This window comes from Nelumbo lutea, chromosome 2 (genome assembly GCF_056320005.1).
Source record: "Nelumbo lutea isolate HS-2025 chromosome 2, American lotus-T2T, whole genome shotgun sequence".
In the NCBI taxonomy this organism is placed as follows: domain Eukaryota; kingdom Viridiplantae; phylum Streptophyta; class Magnoliopsida; order Proteales; family Nelumbonaceae; genus Nelumbo; species Nelumbo lutea.
Genome location: NC_142685.1, coordinates 104,351,687 through 104,369,581, shown reverse-complemented (window position 1 = coordinate 104,369,581; position 17,895 = coordinate 104,351,687). Strand labels below are relative to the sequence as shown.

The 17,895-nt window shown below is 34.9% G+C and overlaps 1 protein-coding gene and 1 pseudogene across 1 annotated transcript; one reads left to right on the top strand and one right to left on the bottom strand.

Moving 5' to 3' along the window:
• The first annotated feature begins 5,117 nt into the window (after positions 1 to 5,117).
• Positions 5,118 to 8,276, top strand: LOC148872476 (uncharacterized). The gene is made up of 3 exons (XM_088967580.1): positions 5,118 to 5,784; positions 7,697 to 7,729; positions 7,807 to 8,276. The coding sequence occupies exons 1-3, from the start codon at positions 5,775 to 5,777 to the stop codon at positions 8,163 to 8,165; spliced, it is 402 nt and encodes a 133-aa protein (XP_088823706.1). The 5' UTR covers positions 5,118 to 5,774; the 3' UTR covers positions 8,166 to 8,276.
• Positions 8,277 to 10,122: 1,846 nt separating this feature from the next.
• LOC148872475 (ABC transporter G family member 26-like) lies at positions 10,123 to 15,157 on the bottom strand (annotated as a pseudogene).
• Between the last annotated feature and the right edge of the window lie 2,738 nt (positions 15,158 to 17,895).

The window sequence follows — 17,895 nt, the reverse complement described above, 5'->3', positions numbered from 1 at the left end:
TTTTTTCAAATTTCTTTTACATTTTAAGCCAATGTTAGAAAAGATAAGGAGAAAGAAAGTGGTTTGCCCCTGTCCCTTCGGTTGGGGGGCTTCGCCCTCCAGCCCCCAATCCCTTTTTTCGATGTAGCCCAATTTATTTTTTTGAGTTAAGGGGGTCCCGCTCCACTTCGCTCACTCGCCTCCGCTTCGACAAGACCCCCCGTTTTTACAACTGTTATGCATTTTTATTTTTTTTATTATAAAAGATTTTTATTAAAGACCTCCTTGTGTTCGAAGAGGCTTACGCCTCTTGCATTTTGAACTATGCTTCATGTCTCTAGGTAGTGGAATGCCCCCATGTTTTAAAACATTGATATTTATTTTTTTTTAATTTTTAGAATAAAATATGCAAAATAATTATTTCACCTATTATGTCCATAAATCCATTCATTTTTTTTGTTACATCTTTACTTTTTTTAATTTTAATTTAATTTTTATAATAAAACATGCAAAATAATTATTTGAATAAAAATAAATAATTGTTTAGTTTTTAAAAAAATAGAATAAAACATGAAAAAAAATTACTTGATCTATAATGTCCACAATTAGATAGTATGTTTTCGTTCCCGACTTCCCGTTTATTGATTATAATATGTTTTTTTTTTTCAAAAAAACCCACTAAAACATGTTATTTTTATGCATAAATAGTTCATGTTACATTAATGTTTATTTATGATTTATTAGAGTATTTATAGCATTTTCATGTGTTTTCATGCGTATCTTAATTTTTCGTCCGTATCCATGCGTATCCAAGGTGTATCCTGATGTCTCTTAAATTTGACTTTCCAATACGCATAGCATTTCAGATACTTTGAACCTTGAACACAACATTAATTATAATAGATTTAATAATATTCAACAATGAGAATATAAAATATAAGTAAATTAAAATTTTAAATATTATTGAAATAATGAAAATAGATTGAATAACTTAGAGGTATTGAATCTTCCAAATAACAAATTTATGTAATAAATTTCAAAAAAAAATTTTTTAATTGATATTAAAAATAGAATATTAATTACAATTAATAATGAACTAATAATAGTAATGTTATTTCACTTATATCAATTAATAATTCTATAAAATAACTTTTATGAATAATAATTGTAAAATCTTTAGCAATATTTATTATATATTCATATGTACTAAAAATATTATTTATTGTATTTTCAATAATTATGTATAAATCTATTTTTGTTTTCTTATTTAATAGAAAGTTCTCAATAATTATTGAATACTAAATTATTGTTATTTATTTTTTTTTTAACTTTAACTTGTTGTACTTATTAGATATACTGTATCATTATTAGAAATTTATTTTTAGTAATTATGTATTTTCTTTATAATTAATTAATATTTAATAGAGATTAAACTATTATTTAATATTACACTATTTATTATCTAATCTAATACATTTTTAGTATTTATTGTATTCTTGTAATTATTGTATTTAATGTATTTTTATTATTTATTTATTGTATTTTCATTATAAATTTATTTTTACTAACTATGTATTTTATCTACAAATTTTCAATAATTATTGATTATACTACTAATTTATTTGAAATTAAAAGAGTTCACTCGTTAGTTCAATTTGGTTATAATTATTTGGCCAACCAAACTGACTTGGTTGAGCTGGGGAGTTGGTCACTTGAAACTAACCGACCATTAGTGAAACTGGACAACTTGAGTTATATCGATCAATGTTTTAAAAACTGATTCAGAGACTAACCCACTTTTGCCACTGGGTTGCATGTCACCGGTTCAACCATTCAAGTCAAATGGTTCAAACCATTCTAAGTCATTAGGGGTGATAATGGGTCGGGCTAGGCTGGGCTGATTTTAGTACTGATGGTAAGTGCATTAACCTAAGCCCAACCCAACCCAACCCGCACCTCAGGCCTAGATTGCAAACCCAATCTTAGACCTACACATGCCCAGGCTAGGCTTATGGTTTTTTTAGGCCTAATGAGTAATGAGTTTGACCTATGACATCAATAATAAAAATCTAATTATTTCATTTATAAATAAAATAAAATGTAATACATGCAAAAAAAATATGGCACAAGTCGAGGTTAAAATGGGCTTGGATAAGCTTTGGGCTTGCACACAAACAAAGACATGGGGTCCATTTAATTCTTAGAGTTCGTTTGGCTTATCTTACCTATCCCTTTTCGGGTTGGTTGGTTTCATCGATTTGATGAGTGACCTTAGTTGAAATTAATTATTGTTATTTTTATTACAAAAAATGTGAAATATAATATATAAAGTCTAAAGAATTATTAATTATTTAAAAAGTTAATATATAAAACAATTGTCTAGTATTTCTATAATTTACCTTTCACTTAACAAAGTTTGAAGTGAAAAATTTTAATAAATACTTAAATACTATAATGAAGTTATGTAATAACTTTAAAATATTTATTAAAGACACAAAAATAATTATAATATATTTAATAATGTTCAGATTATTAATAATTTGATATTTTTATAAAATTCATAACGAAATTGCATAATTACAATATAAATTATAATTTACAGATTATTCAATTTCATAACTAAATATTCTTTTACAAATTTCAATAAAATATTATTTAAATTTTAAATAACGAAATATTTTACATAACTAAATTTTCAATATCTAAAATAACAAAGTTATGTATTAAATTTAAAAAATTTCTTAAACAAAAAACTTCAATAACGAAATCATGGTTTAAATATTATTAAAAAATATAAAAAGTAAATTGAATAAGGAAATTATGTAATAGCTTTAAAAAACTTTATCAAAATCACAAAAATAATTATAATAGGCTTAATAATCCTTGATGATAAGAATATAAAATATAAATAATTTAAAATTTTTAGACATTACTGAAAAATGTAAAATAGGTTAAATTAAATAATGTGGAGGTATTAAAGCTTCCAAATAACAAAAATATGTAATAATTAAAAAAAATATATAGTTTATTAACTATTAAAAGTATTATTTTACTTGTATCAATTAATAATTATAGAAAATCATTTAAAATAACATAAAACGGCTAAGGAGCAACAATTAGATTGACACTCTCAAGTAACAACATTTTCTATTATTTTTTCTTCTTTCCTCTCTCCATTGTTATTTTATTTCATTTCATTTCATCTTCTCCTCTTTCCCACCCCTTTCATCATCTTCTTCTTATCTCCACCTTAGGTCAGTTAGATAGTTGCAACCGGTCTCTCTGTTTCGTTCTTTTCTTTTTCTATTTCTACATAATAGTTTTCTATCTTTTCATGTCATTTCTTTCCCTTTTCTCCTTTCTTATTTTGTTCATTATCATCCTCTCCTTTTGCTATTGCCATTAGACCTATTAATGGACCGGCTTGGCCCAACTCGATTTAAGTTAACCTTGGTCAAGATTTCAGGCCTACAGGCTCGAGTCTAAAACATTGGGTCTGACCTTTCTTTGGGCTAGGTTCGGGATTTCTCAAAAAAGCCTAGCCCGAGCCCAAGCCCGACTTGATAATATATTATATAGTAAGAATATATTTTATATAATAAACAAATATATATAACATATTTTTTCTTTATTTTTTCAAGTAATAGTAAAATCTTTCATTGTTTTTTAGGTTTTGAGATCTTTTTATATAAATAAAATAGTTTTTTATTGAATAAAAAAGAAAAAATATTTTTCTAATTTTTTGTCCGGGTTCGGGCTCAAGACCTATGCCTGATGGTTGAGCCGGGCTTGGGTTCAGGCCTGAGTATATTCTTCTAATATAAAGGCAAAGCCTGGCCCGAACCCGGTCCGACGCGGCCAATGAACAAGTCTAATTGCCATAATCCACTCCATTTCTCTTCTTCATTTACTTTTTTCCCCTCTCTCCTTCACTGATCTAAAGAATACAGTAGGCCATGGTGGAATATTAGTGAGCACGCAGGAGACATGAAGGAGTTCCCTCAAGAAAGAATGATTTTAGTTTGGTTAAACGATTAAATCAACTGAAATGCATTTAAAATTAGTTTAATGGTTTTATACAAGGTTTTTGAACTGTCGTTATTAACACCTGATTTTTGAACCGACGTTATACTAGGTTTTTGAACCAACGCGGCCCACCCTCTGAACCCTCTGATTCACCCTGAACACCCGATCAAACCCTTCCGGTCACTCATCGAAAAATCCAAAGAACCCGAGTTTCAACTCAAAAACCCTTAGATCCACCATTAAATCTTTTTGATACCAATCTGATGACCCCAATCAACACCCATTTGCACCTCAATTCTCAGATTAGACGCCACCATTAAATCCTAGAAAACCTAAAGTACCTACCCACAAATTTCCTATCAAGATTCTTTCATTTACCCTTTCATCAAACAAAGATTCTATTCCAAGCCCTCTTATCAGCCTAAACCCTCATAACCCAAATCCCCTCGATCTTAACACATACAAACTAATCAGACCATATCATTAAAATGTAGATGCACAAAAACACCTGCCTACAAAGCTTTAATTGAAAATTCCCTCGTTTACTCTTTCATCAAACCAAGATTCTGTTTTGGATCTTATAAATGACTTAAATTCCTACCATTTCGACACTCCTAAATTGATCAGACATTACCACCAAATCTTAGATACTCTAAAATACCGACCTATAAAATTTCAGCCCAAAATACCTTTTTTCGTCCATTTATCACACCTAGGCTCCATTTTAAGGCTCTAGATTGAATGAACCACTACTCTTCCAAATCTGCCAAATCTGGGTCAAGTTGGACCAATCTGATATTTTCAATTAACTCAAAATGTCCAAAACCTCATCCTTCCGATTTTTAGTCAAAAGTTCCTCAATTTACCCATTCACTCAAAATATTCCGTTTCAACCAATCACACCAGCTCGTACACACAAAACCCTCAATGCGGTCGGACGCACCTCGAACCTTTACATTTTAACTCTTAACCCAAACCCCTCATTATTGGACCTGGTTTGAACCCCTTAACCGACTTTTACCCGAGAATCCGATACTGCAAAATTATCAAAAAAGACCCCTGGATCCCCTAAAAATTACGAAGCTGCCATCGCCCCCTCTAGAAATCCAACGCTCGCCCTAATCGAGGGATACACTGTTCATCGTCACTCTTGTTCAAACAGTACCTGAGCGGCGGCTGCATTATCACCGCCCATCGATCTCTTCTCTCTCTCTCCCTCTCTCTCGCTCTCTCCTTCTCCTTTTTCTTCTTCTTCTTCCATTTTTTTCCAATTCGAAGAGAGGCACTGTTCACCTTCTTCTACCTCTGGATGCTGAACCAGCGGCGAAAATCGTTTCAATCTTTTTTGGGCCCCTCTTTCCTCTCTCTCTTCTTTTCTCCCTCTCTCTATCTTCTTCTTCTTTCTTCCCTTTTCTTCTCCCTTCACTTGCTTTCTTCCTTTTCCCTGACCGGCATCACTTTCAGGTCGTCTTCAATCTCTCTCTGAAGTAGAGCCAATCACGGGGAAAACCTCTTAACTGTGAAATTTATTTTGTTTTCATCAAAATTTCGGTGATTTCTCACCGTTTTTATCAGATCATTCCTATTCCCCAACAACAACATCAGTTCCCTTCATCCTTTCGGTTCCCAAAATTAGTCAAAGGTCCTCTGTTCTCCATTGTCATCGATCAACCAAGATCATTAGAAGCGGCAGCTAGAGTCATTCCTCTCCTCATTTTAAATCAGATTAGCACCAGAGTTTAGGAACTACACCATCATCTCGGGCCAAAATGCTGTCAGGTAACTTACTCCCAAGGTTCTCTTCACAAACTGTTTTTCCTCTTTGCTATATTGCCAAGATTTGATTTAATATCTAACTATTCTACCTCTTGAAATTAAAATTATATTGATTACAAATCCCTGTTGATATTATATTAATTTAATATCTAATGTCGAATTCACTGAGTTATTGGGTAACAGGGAGTTTCAAATTAAAGTAAGAGATGTCGAATTCACTGAGTTATTGGGTAATAGGGAGATATGGTCGGAGGTGGCTATCAGGTTCAGGTTCTCACTCACCGAGGGTCATTCATCTCAGATGAAATATTTGTAAATAAAATTAATTCAATGAATAAGGGGGAAGGTGAGAGCAAAGATGACAAGAGGGAACAAATGACAAGGTAAGAAAAAAAGGAAAAAAAATATTAATTAAATTAGATCAAAGTTGAAAGGTGAGGTTAGTATAGATTTAGACATGTTTAGGTGGTAGGAGGGGACAAGTCACCGAAAGGGGAAGGATAAAAGAAATGAAGAAAAAATGATATAAAAATAAAAGAATAAAAAATAAAGTAAAAATTTAAATATAATTAAAAAAGATAATAAAATAAATATATAAATAAATCAATAAAAATAAAAATAAAAAAATTAAAAGATTCTATATATATATATAGAAAATAAAAAATGAATAAAAATAAAAATAGGTTTCTATAAGAAAACAACATAAGCAAATGATAAAAATTCAATTAAAAAGAAAAAGGAAATTAAATAAAGACATATTTAAGTAGAGGATTTTTTTTTTTTGTGATAGTTTGTTCATGAGTTTGTTTAGCTTCATTGTCTATTAATTGTTCTTGGTCAATGGTTTGTTTGCTCTAATTTGTGCTTATTGTGAAATCCCATGTGGGCCCCACCAATTGGACTCGGGAGAGGGGTGCCTAACTTCTTTCCTCTCCCATCCGAGTCTTACTCGAACTGGTTTTGGAGTCACTATTAGAACCAAACGGTTTTGAAAATCATTCTTGGATGTCCCATCACCTCCATTTTCATATCTAATGGATGGTGACTCTATTTCCAACCTAGGTGAGCCGTTTTCCTAATGCTCACAGCTAGAGGTGTAAATCGGGCCATGTTGCCCGCGGCTCGGCCATGCACGGCACGGCACGACATGACTGAGCAGGCCGTGTTGCCTGCGGGCCGACACAACCTAACTCATATCCCAACCCAGCATCACCCATATATATATATATATGTATGTATTTTATATATTCTATATATAGTTATATAATATTATATAAATTATAATTATATAATAATATATAGTACATAGTATATTAATAAAATAAATATTTTTTAATTTTATTATACTAATTTATTTAATTATTACATATATAAGCAATTTTATACACAAAATTCATATAAAATTAAAATTTTAAGTTTTTTTGTCAATTTGTTTTAAATAAATAGCTTTGGCCCGATGCACAGCCTGGCACGACCCACGGGTTGTGTCGGGCCAACCCCCAAAATTTTCATCGGGGAGGGCAGCACGACCCGTGACGACCTGCGGGCCAGCATGGCACGACCTGCACAAAGTGTGGACCACTTTACACCTCTACTCATAGCCGTTGACCTAGAAAATCGTGGCTAGAACGACTCTGGTTCCGAATCATTTTTTGAAACATTAGTTTTATATGCATCTCAATCAGATTCAGTTAATAAAATAGACAAATTGGTAGTACCAGTTCGGTTGGCAAAACTAAATTAAACGTAACGAACCGATCTGTTTTCAAACAAGAGCCCACAACTACTTATAAAATGAGTCCCTCTATTATGTCTACCTTACCATTCTCTCGTTTCATTAAGCTCTATTTCTCTCTACGTTTCTTTCTTTTCAAGCTTTTTTTTTTCTCTTACATTTTTTTTTTCATGGCAACAGAAGCAGGAGAGGGAGCCACTGGAGCAAAGGGAGGTAACACTAATATATTCTATTTCTTTCATTTGACTTAGGTTTCTTTCTCTTATTTTATTGTTTATCTGGAGTTGCAGATTTGGGGAGGAAAATCGATGACAAAACAGAGGAAGTCAAAGAATCAGTTGAAGAAGCTGAGAAGAGACAATATGCTGCGTGGAAAACATCGATGAAAGAAATGGAGTACATTGAAAACAAAATAAAGGAGGGAAACGAGGATTTGCTCAGGGAAGTGAAGAGAGAAATTGGAGAACTGAAGAGAGAAATTGGGGAAGAAATTGGGGAAGTGAAGAGAGAAATTAGGGAACTGAAGGATTTGATGAGAGAAATACTCGAAGAGATAAAAGAGATGAGGAAGACGATGGTGAAAACTGTAATCACTGTTTCATGTGTGGTTGTATTTGGAGTTGCAGTTTTATATAAGAAAATGTTTTAGTGAGTGGAGAACTTTACTCCACTCAATAATTTTCTAACTCTTTACCTTAAATGCTGATTGTTTTAGTTTGATTTTACTACAAACAATTGGAGTGGATGTGTTTTATAGCCTTATTTATTGTATGATGCATTTGCAAAGTAACATAATGCATCTCACGGCCAAAGATGCTTGTCACCTCTGAATCTTGATCTTGATTAAACTTTGAATATGAAGTCCTGAATTAGATATCTAATTTTAGCTTTTGCCAAAATCCTGTGAGAGTTTTTGCACTCCGCTGAACCAATGCATTGTTTATCTATACTAATAATTAATATTTTAACTCTATTTCTTCCATATAAATAATTATAACTATGAGTATCTTTCATTGTCTCGTATCTTTAAAGATCCTTTGAAATACCAACAAATTGTGAACTTGGGCTGAAGTGTGGGGTTTCTGCTTTCATTCAACTTCTTGTGGCATCAATAGAGCTACATTAACTAGGATCCCATGTTGAGAACCACAACATCCTAAAGAGTCTAATTCCTGGAGTAGAAGAGCAAACATGTTTTTTGTGACAAAAGTAAAAGTTGGTGCTTAACCAATCATTTTTAGTATGTCATTGATAAAGGTTAGAATGATTGAGATTTCACTAGGACAAGTGTCGCAATACCCTTGGACCAGGAGTAAAAACTTCACTAGATGATGTTGCAAATTGCATAAGCAATTGTTCTTATATGAGTTGAAGTTTTTATTCCAAATTGAATTGAGAATTTCGTAACTCCTTGAAAAAGAAAATCACTACTTGTTAGTATAAGGCTTGTTTACCCCCCAAAACCAAAAACACCCCTGTCTAGCCATTCTCAACAGTTTCCCAAAGAGTGATGCAAGTGTGTTATTTATACTTTTCGGAATGAGCCTCAAAGTTGAGACTCAAGGCAAGACTACCTTATATACCTTTTGGAATGAGCCTCAACCTGACACAACCCCCCCTCCTTTGAGGCTTGGAACAAGCAGTGTTGAACAAGATCACATTGGAGAAGTTTCTCATAGATGATAAAGATATCTTTCAAAAATTGAAAAGAGTTTTCCCTCACAAAAAAACTGGAATTATGCAAAGTATAAAAGTTACCAAATGGCCTTAGTTTCTCCCAAATGTCTCTTTCCTTAAAAAACACTATTTTTGAAGAATGTGTGGGCCTGTTTTATTAGAAGTAAAATACTGAAAGCTGACCTAGATGTTGAACACCCTCTCAATAAGCACTTGATCTAGATTTATAGCTCTTATAAGGCATAATGTAATTGTTGTCTGGGTTCCTTATTATCAGCGGGGTTCAGCAGCCTGAATTTTATTCTTCCATTCTGCTGTACCTAAATTTTGCCTTTCTGAGGTAGAGCTTTACCTTTTATAGAGATTTATTTCCTTTCTAATTTCCTTCTTATTCAGAGTTGTAATTGAATATAGTTCATTCAGGTTTAAATTATTTATGTAGCCTCTCCCTAGTCCATATATTTCCAAAAACATGATAGGTTTGAGTGACTGTTCACCAAAATAAAAAGCATAAAAAAACACAAAAGAAAGAAATGAAATAAATAATAGAAAGAAAAAAAATGTCTGAATGAAATGCTGGTGAAAATCTAAAATGTCAACTCCAGGTATTTATTTCCTTATCTGGAACACTGTTTTTCTATATTTCTTTGTTAAGGAAATTTTCATTTACTGTTGCTGATACAAGTATGATTGAGTACCTGGACATAGTAACCTCCAGTGAGGAGAAACAACATTAGGACCAAAGAGGCAATCATCCCAGCTCTTTTGATGCTTAAAACAGCATCAGCAACGAGTTCCCCTGCTCCCTAAGTACAGAATTAGATCAGATTAGTTGTTGACTTGACAGATGATGACCCAGTTAAATTATTTGTAGGTTCTCTACTTACTTGGCTTGTTATACTACAATCAATAGTACTGAGAGAATATTGTCATGAAGAAGCAAGGGACTGCACAAACCTTAGCTTGTCAAAGTAACCTCTATATCTCTCTCTAAATGTTCTCCTTGATAATATTATAAACTGCTCCCACCAACTCATGGTCCACTCCTTAACTTGAATAGCTAACTGAAGGTGCTGTGGTATCTTTTCCATGCCATTGGTTCTCTGCTTTTTCTTTAGGTTCCACCCAGACTTTGTACTTCAATTGTACATACTGATAGATTGATATTTCATCACAAGATAAGCAACATTAATGTCCTTTAGTCACTGCTGTTGTAACTCATAAAATGGAAATGAAAAACCAAATATTATAGAAATTGTCACCAAGTCTTTTGGGACACTTATGTCGTTAACTTGCCCTGTTGCCAAGTCTAGCAAGAACTCTGCAGGGTTCATGGCTATCTGAGGTGCAAACCTCAATGATGAGAAGTACTCCATGGATTCTCTAGCCTTCCCATAATACAGAGGACATCCCTCTGATATGAGCAAAATCTTGTTGAACATGTGGAACATTCTACTTGAAGGTTGATCAATTGTAATGATAATTGTCTTTCCTGCCTATGGATCCACTGAGTGCAACCATTAGAGTAGTCATCCTCCTCTCTAGCAAGCTTCAGTTCTAGGAAGTATAAAAGAGAAAACGTTACCTTAGCAATTCCTTGAAGAATATGAAGAAGCTTATTTGCAGAGGTGGAATCAAGGCCTGAAGTGGGTTCATCAAGCAACAACAATGAGGGATCCATAAGAATTTCATAAACAACACTAGTCCTTTTCCTTTCGCCTCCAGATATTCCTTTCACAAATGCTCCTCCTATTCTTGTATGGCGACATATATGATGAAAAAGAGAGGGCAATCACAGTTACTCATTATAACTTGTAATCATGTAAATCACTTCATACACATTCAAGCCTCATTTTCATCTAATTAATCTTAGACCTTATAACATGAGTGTTCATCACAAATTTTCAATGGAGAAATTTAGATCTAATTGCATTAGAAACCTCATACAAACCTCTCAAGGCCTAGTTCCTTCACAATCATATCTACTCTTGCAAACTTCTGTTGTTGGCTCATGTTGCTAGGAAGTCTGAGAAATGCAGCAAAAACCAAGGTTTTTTCCACTTTTAATTGAGGGAAGACAACATCATCTTGGGTTACAAATCCGATCCTGTAAATTCAAGTGTTCTCCAGTATTATATAAAATACAGTCTTCATATAAAAGATTATGGTGATTATATAGCTAAGCTGATAGCTGAGCTGGATCAGTTCATTTGGGACAGACCCCAAAGGTTGGAATTAAACTAATACACATGAAAAATAGATTAAATCATTGACCTGAGCTGCAACAAGATTTCTAATTTGGCTAACCTCCTCTTAAGAGCTGGATTATATGGAAGGTTGTCTTTCCACTACCTGAAGGTCACATCAAAGCAAGGATTTCTCCAGGGCCTATGCTTCCTGTTGCACCCTTCAAAATGTGCTTGTAGTTCTCTTGGACCAAGTTCAACTGAGACATCATAGCCTTCACAGGGTTTCTAGAGGAAGTGTGCCTGTTTTTTACCTTATATTCCACACCTTCAAGTGTGCCTTCACAGGGTTTCTGGATGATATTGTATCACCTTTTTCTTTGGGGAGTTTTGATTTTTATGTCTTCCAATGGTTCTGTAAATTTCACTTGTATGTATTTCATCCAGTTTTGTTTATTTTGTTATATTGATAAGGTAAGATGAAGAGAATACATTTAGGTATTAAATTACTTCCCCATTTGAAGTATGATTTCTCTCTCTCTCTCTCTCTCTCTCTCTCTCCATCAAATAAGAAGGACAGCTAATATCACTTTATTCTTTTATCCATTAAGGAAAAAAGAAATGGAGAATAGTTTTCTAAGCAAGCGTTTGAGCAATTTTCTGGTTCAGTAGTCTTCTGCATCGATGGCTTTTTTCTTTTCATGCAATAGTAGGCCAATTATTTGAGTTGACTTGTATGCCGATTATAGCAGCACACATGGCACGACACAAGCAATGAGTTTTAGCTTTCAAGTTTCAACTTGAAGTATTGACATGAAATAATATTTGAAAACGTACAATTGCATCTAAATTTTTATGTGTAATAAGTATAGAGCTATTAGTCTCAACTGCTGACAACTGATGGGATAGCCCGTCTGAGCATTTTTGGCACCTTGTTATATATTTGGAATTAAGACCCTTGAGTCGTGATCACAACAGTACTTTTATGTAAATATTTGTGAATCACAAGTTATATTTGCCTAATGTCGTCGTTGTCAGTTGACTTGGAAATTGGCTGGAGTAGGTTACATAGCAAAGACTCCACCTGTTTGCCTCTGGACATAGAGGCAAGGAGGCCCCAATCTAGTTGAGCTCTGCTGGGCTAGAAAGGCCTCAGTGGTCAGGCATATCTAACCCGTCAAACGTGAATTAGTATTGGTGTGTCAGAAATTCAAACCTGAAGTGAACAAGTGAAACATACACCCTATGGGATTGGTGCTAGTTCTAGCCCCAAATGATGGTCCTCATCAAGGTCAGCTCAGTACCCTTTCTGAAGTTTTGTCATTCTTCCACATGGATCCTTTTTCCCAATTGGTCCCCTTGGTTCAAGTGAACACCATGTTAAGCCAGTAGCCTCACTGAGGCAGGGGTGAATAGAATTTAGAAGTATTGAGGATTAATTCTCCAATGATGGAGTTTGAAATTCTTAGTGGTGGCTTGGCTAGAAAAGGCTATCTGCCCTCAAGGGGTGCTTGGAACATGATAGTTATACCTTATTTTTACAATATATAATTATATAAAAAATTAATTGTGGCTGATCAAAACAAGAATCCAGCTTTTATCACAAATACAAATTTCTAGTGTTCAAGGATAATTATAATTGATTAAATTCTGAGTGGATTGTACACCTTTAGCTAAAAGGAAAAAAATCACAAGTCAAATATATACTTATATTAACCAATCTAAAAAATCAGTACTTTTATTATATAGCTAATATTAGCTAAACATAGATAGAAAATATACTAAGCATTGCTGACCCTAGTGAACACAGGAACCAATTTCTGTAGGCTGATAGTTTGACTATAGACTGACAAATTTTGTTCTAATTTCTATAGGTGGTGAGTCTGGTCTACTACCCTAGAACGGAATAGCCTTATCACCAGTTTATAGACACTTGTTGAGGCCTTATCCCTGTGCCATGATAAGTTAACCCATCCACCAAGTCCTGCTAAGCAGGCCAGCAATTCAAGCCAGTCGCTACTCACTAGCATCTCAACCATCCACCAACTTTCCTAATTGTTTTACACATCCACTGTCAGTACTTGCTAATGAATAAACAGAAAAGAAAGAAGATTAAAACAATTAATCAAATCATCAGTAATAAAAAACACCATTCATGTCCAACTCTCATCCTTAAACTGGAACACTTTCCTTTATATTCTCTTATGACAGCATGGATGTCCAATTTGGCTATGGACTCAGTCAAGAGAAAGGCAGTAAACAAGAATATCAGAATGCCCGAAACTGAAATCTCTGGAACATTTTATCTACAGACCCTCATAAGACCAATACTAAGGAAGCTGAAGAGCATGCTTCTTTTTGCAGAAATGTTGTGGGATTTTGTTCATGCTTCTATCTTATATTTTGATTTGTAAAGTGCTTATTTCCTTTGAATACCATATATAATGCTAGTTATTAGAAGAAGAAGGTTTGGATCTCTGGGTGCATTCTTAGTGCAAGGAATGTTGGATAATTGTCTGAAATGAGTCCAGTGCAGGAATAGATGAGGGTCATCCGTGCACAGTACACTCTGGTGTAGGTGTAGACATGGGGACCACACCAGTTTGCAGTGAAGTTCTTTGGGTCGGACAGAATTGCATGTTTCCATGTCTGGAGAGCTGCGTAGGTAGTCAGGAGTCTTGGGTTTGGGAGAGGTGGAAGTGGTTGATGATGAGAGGGTTCAGAGAAGAATACAAGGACAGATAAGAAGCCACAGAGGGCTGAACTGAGAAATCTGTTCCTCATTTTGCCTCGGTGGCCTGATATCTGGGGAATGGTTTGAGTGGAGATTTATATGGGCATGATTACTTAGTCACTCAACTACACCAAAGCATCCGTGGGTGTAGCTGTTAGCAATTCTCCAATAGGCCCTTTTGAGTACCTTTACAGCATGCAACTGTAAATCACAATTGTTGTATATGTGGTCAGTACATATATTTATGAGAGGTCAGTACATATTTGCAGTACAAAAAAAAATCACAATTGTTGAATTTGGTTGAGAAATATGCATTGCTGCTAGTACATGAAATGGATTAGATCTTGAGCAGATGCAACTGTATCCAAATCCAAATATAAAAAGCCTAGTTGAATCCAGGTTGAGATCCTATCCAGATCAGGGGGTGTATCGATATCCAATCATTTCCCATTCATGTTGGATTATGGATTGACTTTCCATATCTAGTCTAGATTGCTATTTGAATCTAGGTAGGGTTACACATTAAAATGCTGATCTTCTGATTACAAATATGTGAATTCCAATCAGCATACAAGTCCCTTTCAATCAGTATACACCACCCATATGTGAATTCCAACACTTTAAAACTCTATGGTGTATTTTCATTCTAAATTAGTTGTCATCATTTCAGTTTATTTTTAACCTTTTAAGTTTTTTAAAAGTTATTTTCTTCTCAAGAATTCCTTTTGGTGTAGGTAATATTGACATCTCTTGTTCACAAGAAGGAACTGAATCTAAGAATCATGATGAAAATGCATGGACTTGGGGATGGTCCCTATTGGATGATTTCTTATGCATATTTTCTTTTCATATCATCAGCTTACATGTTATGTTTGGTGATCTTTGGTTCATTGATGGGTAAAGTGCAATCAGATGGGGATTTTCCTTTTTCATTTTTAATTTGTTGCTTGGGTTTCTTTTCAGGTTCTACTGATTTCTTTAACTCGCAGGGTTAAAGTTCTTCACGCTCAATGAATACAGCATACAGTTTGCCTTCTTCTTCATCTTCGTAAATTTGCAAATATCCTTGGCTTTTCTAGTGTCAATGACTTTTTCAAAAGTTAAGATTGCTGCAGGTCTGACCACGCTTGACCCATTTTATCTTATGGTAAAGAGTACTTAAAGCCTACCATCTCATATGAATTGACATGTTCATGATTGCAGTAATAGGGTACATATGCACATTCGGATCAGGGCTTTTGGGTGGCTTTCTTTTCCATTTCTTTGTTCAGGATCCATCCTTCCCAAGTGAATGTAACTGCAATAATCAGGATGATAGCAGACAGTGGGTTTGAGCTACATGGGGAACATATCAAGGAGTTGCATGGTCTGAACCAACTCATCGGTGGGCTTACTATTTGGGGACTTAGACGTGTAAGAGATAGAATGGGTTCCAAGGAAGCAAACTTGAAGGATAAGCCACATCTTCGATCCTTGAAATTAACATGGTGGCCCTCGGATTGGAATAATGGGGTAATAACACCGTCGGTGGCTCCGGATGAGGTAGCATTGTGGGTTTTGTATGGGAATAATGAGGTAGCACCAATAGAGGAGGAAAATGTATTGGAACAATTGCAGCCACATCAAAATATAAAGAAGTTGATCATAGAGGGATATAGGGGGATGAAATTTTCTTCTTGGATGATTAATTCGTCATTGCTCCCAAATCTAGTGAAAGTTGATTTAGTGAATTGTGCTAGCTGCAAATCTCTAGATTTCTCAGGTCCACTCCCTTTTCTCCAGGTCCTAAGACTATTTAGATTGGAATCCTTAAAGAACATTATCAGTAGATTGAGAAAAGGAGAACCATTCTTCCCATCATTACAGCATCTTGAACTCATGCATATGCCTAATTTGGAGAACTGGTCATTAGTAATAGATGATGTTAATGATGGTGTAGCAGAGCCACAAGAATGATTATTATTGTTCCCTCTACTTCCCAAGCAATGGAGCATAATAAACTGTCCTTAATTGGAAAGTATTCCATGGGGTATGCCTGCTGTTGAAGAACTGAAGCTGAATGCTTTTTGGATGATCAAATCTTTGTCGCTCCAAAATGTTCAAGAACTGAAACCAGATGCTTCTTGGATGATTAAATCCTCATTGCTCCCAAATTTAGTGAAAGTTGAGTTAAAGGACTGTTTGAGGTGTGAATGTCTTGAATTATTAGGTCCATTCCCATTTCTCCAGGTTCTATTGCTAGATAAATTGGAAAACCTCAAGAATATTATCAGTAAATTGAGAAAAGGAGAAGGATTCCTCCCATCCCTGAAGCATCTCCAACTCATGGACATGCCTAATTTGGAGAATTGGTCAATATTAATAGATGATGATGATGATGCAGCAGAGCCTTAGGGTATGCCAGCTCTGGGGTATGCCAGCTGGTGAACAAGTGAAACTAGATGGTTATAGTGCCAAACTATTAGAGTTAATACTGAAGAACAGGACAGTAGATCAAATCCCAACGGCAACAATTACAAATTCCTCTTCTACTTCTTATTGCCCTGAAGTAAGGTGATCACTTTTGCAAATTACCCACTGCGAAGACCTAAAGTCTTTTCCAGAGGAGGCGATGAATGGCTTGAGTTGTATCCGGATTTTAGAAATTTCAAAGTGTAAGAGTTTGACATCATTGTGTCCTCAAGCAGTGATGCTGTGCCTTACTGATCTTGAGAAACTAAAAATCAAGGACTGTCCAGAGTTTCATTCATTGGAGGGCATTAGAGGCCTTGTAATGATAAAAGTTTTGAAGATTGAAGGTATGCCAAAGTTAGTTGAGCTACCAGAGGAGCTGGGAGAGCTCAAATCACTTCAGAAGCTTTGTCTTAGTCAGTGTTCCAATCTGTCATCTCTACCTAAAGGTGTGCAGTGTCTAACAGAACTACAGAAACTACAGATTGTAGATTGTCTAGAGTTGCATTCATTGAAGGGAATTGGAGGCCTTATGGCACTAAAAATTTTGAAGATTAGAAATATGCCAAAATTGGTTGGGCTGCCAGAGGAGTTGGCAGACCTCAATTCCCTTCAAGAACTTCAAATTCAGCAATGTCCCAATCTGTCATCTCTACCTGAAGGTATGCAGTGTCTAACAGAACTACAGACACTTCAGATTGCAGATTGTCCAGAATTACATTCATTGGAGGGGATCAGAGGTCTTATAGCCCTAAACATTTTAAAGATTGACGATATGCCGAAATTGGTTGGGCTGCCAGAGGAGCTAGGAGACCTCAATTCCCTTCGCGATTTTCAAATTCGGCAGTGTCCCAATCTGTCATCTCTACCTAAAGGTATGTGGAATCTAACAGGACTACAAATACTACAACTTGTAAATTGTCCAGAGTTACATTCGTTGGAGGGCATTGGAGGTCTTATCGCTCTAAAAGTTTTGGAGATTGATGATATGCCAAAATTAGTTGGACTGCCAGAGGAGTTGGGAGACCTCATATCCCTTGAAAAGCTTCATATATCTACATGTCCCAATCTGTCATCTTTACCTGAAGGGATGAATCGTCTAACAAAACTGTCTACGCTATGTATTGAATATTGTACAGGGTTACATTCATTGGAGGGCATTGGAGGTCTTATATCCCTTGAAAATTTGGAGGTTAACCATGTTCCGATGTTGGTTAGGCTGCCAGAGGAGCTGGGATACCTCAAATCCCTTAGGCAGCTTCTTATTTGGTGGTGTCCTAATGTGTCATCTTTACCTGATGGTATGCAGCACCTAACAGAACTACAAAATC